The following is a 2,224-nucleotide window of genomic DNA, read 5'->3' as shown; positions in this document are numbered from 1 at the left end:
GTTTGCCAGGTGTGCACAGACATATCAGCTGCCAGTTATACCGCAGCTATGCACAGAACTGCATTTCTGTACACAGGGAACCTCCCCTCCCCCCCACGTATCCAGAGTTCGGCATCCGCGCACTTCAGTCTTCGTGGATTTTTTTTCTTCAAAAAAAAATTTTAAAAAACGGTATTCTCCGTGTTTCCTAACAGCAATGCTATTTTCTTTATTGCCCAAAACAATTACCTCGCTTTTGTTTTTGGTTTACTTGATGGGAATTTTGGTTCATCCGATTATCTGTCCGTTTGACCGTGATACAAAACACCAAAATTGAACTGTTGTCACCTGGGGACATTGATCAATAGGCTGAATATTTTGTGCAAGAGCGGCTCTCGAATGAGTCCCAAGGCCTTGTCGACCGTCAAATCCTATCCATCACACGGTTACCTCCCAGACCTCCTTGTGGTAAGTTAAAATCCGTCATTCAGAAATGCCTGACTCAAATACACCCTATACATGTTTTTATAGCATTTATGACTCTCAGAAAAAAAGGGTGAAAGTCTTGAAACACTTTTCAAACAACAAATTTAAACACATAATATTTTGAGGTAGAGCAAGAGCAATGAATGACACAAAATATTGTACAAACAGTATAAAAAAAACAAAACAATAACTCTAAGAATATTTGCAAAAAAAAAAAAAATCGGTGATCCAATGGGACTGTGAAAAGTGAACTGCAATATTGTGGTGGGTTCACTGAACTGCAGTTCTTGCACTTACACTGTACAATTTATCCAACGCTTGTCTCTTCGTGTCCGTTCTAGTGGTATTGCCTCAAAAGCGAAGAGGGAAAAAAAATAAGCAAACAAAAGGGCAAAATAGATGAAGGTGATTGCGAGCTGCGCCTGTCACGGCACGGTGGCGTTGAACGGCGGCGCCCAATCGGGATACGTATCCAGTGAGAACAAAGGCACGCCCCAGGTGCTCACGGCCAATAAGACGACGAGGAGGCCGATCACGTTGGCACCCAGTCCTGCCTTCACCTGGAAGCACGGGCCATCATGGAGGTCAAGGTAAAAAAAAAAAAAAAAAATGCCACAAAATGTTGGTCATGCTCACCATGTCTGCCACGCTAAAGTGTCCGTAGGCGAAAACCACGGCGTTGGGAGGATTGGACGCCGGCAGCAGGAAGGAGAAGGACGTGCACAACGTGGCCGGGATCAATACCGACAAGGGGTTGACGCGAATGCCTTCGGCCTGCACGGCGCGGACAGGAGAAGACACATGAAAAGGTGGAACGATGGTGGGATTAGGGATTTTTTTTTAAACAGAAAACCCCCCAATGTGGAGGGCGGGGGGATTAGTGTTGACGGCATGAAACTGGCAAGTTCTCCCAATAAACGGCGGCATGGGCGTGTTTGTGCGCGTGCCCACCAGAGGCGAGAGGATGGGCAGGAAGATGGTGATGGTGGTGGCGTTGCTGGCCAGCTCGGTTACCATGGTGACGATGATGCAAGCTACAGCCACAGTGGCCAGTGGGGGGAGATCGCCGAGAGGGGACAGTAGCTCTGACACCCACCGGGACAAACCGGACTCCTAGACAACACGCGCACACACACACGCAGGCACACTTCATTAGCGACACCAAAATATCATTTCATATCAATGTGTGTGTGTGTGTGTGTGTGTGTGTGTGTGTGTGTGTGTGTGTGTGTGTGTGAGAGATTGGGGGGCGTGGGGGATCGGCGCTGCCCTCATGAATATGCAAATTCTTAATGCGAGTCAGACTCGTCTTGTTTGCTTCCCTCCTGGGAATCCGCGCACAGTACGCTCGCTGCTTCCCTCTAGTGGACATCACAGGCAGTACAGGCGCACGCAACAACAAGCAGCGGGTCATGAACAATTCTTGGAAAAATATTTTGCCATTTGCAGGGTACGTTTACTGTCAAACTAAGCATAAAATAAGAGAGAGCATTTCACGCGACTTTTTCGCCAAAGAACACAACTTATGAAAGGTTGCCTTCTTCATGCCAAGGTATGGCGCCAAATGTCATCGACAGGTTTCATTATGTGGCACTATTTTTGTCACTATTTTTTCAACACAGTTCCTTGATATCAAGATGCCATATGATGGTGCCAAAGCAATAATTTCATTGCTTTGGCCTGAGCGGGAAGAGTTTTTCTGAGAAAAAAAATGGATGCTATTTAAAAAAAAAAAAAAGGGGGTTTCGAGAAGAGGGAG

At 46.5% G+C, this 2,224-nt stretch overlaps 1 protein-coding gene and 1 long non-coding RNA gene across 2 annotated transcripts in view; one reads left to right on the top strand and one right to left on the bottom strand.

Annotated features, from left to right (window-relative positions):
* Positions 1–149: 149 nt before the first annotated feature.
* Positions 150–2,224, bottom strand: part of slc13a1 (solute carrier family 13 member 1) — a 6,831-nt gene continuing 4,756 nt past the window's right edge. Inside the window, exons 12-14 of the mRNA XM_019881751.1 lie at positions 1,417–1,578; positions 1,102–1,239; positions 150–1,025 (exon numbers count right to left, since the gene is read on the bottom strand). Of these exons, the coding sequence (XP_019737310.1) occupies positions 891–1,025; positions 1,102–1,239; positions 1,417–1,578 (435 nt within the window). The 3' untranslated portion in view covers positions 150–890. The remainder of the gene's footprint in view (positions 1,026–1,101; positions 1,240–1,416; positions 1,579–2,224) is intronic.
* On the top strand, positions 943–1,674 carry LOC109522922 (uncharacterized). Its single transcript, XR_002169663.1, has 3 exons — positions 943–1,055; positions 1,121–1,274; positions 1,420–1,674. It is a non-coding gene; the product is annotated as an uncharacterized LOC109522922 (long non-coding RNA).

This window comes from Hippocampus comes, unplaced genomic scaffold, assembly GCF_001891065.2.
Source record: "Hippocampus comes isolate QL1 unplaced genomic scaffold, H_comes_QL1_v1.1 scaffold299, whole genome shotgun sequence".
In the NCBI taxonomy this organism is placed as follows: Eukaryota; Metazoa; Chordata; class Actinopteri; order Syngnathiformes; family Syngnathidae; genus Hippocampus; species Hippocampus comes.
The sequence above is the reverse complement of the archived record's forward strand: the minus strand, read 5'-3'. Positions and strand labels throughout refer to the sequence as shown.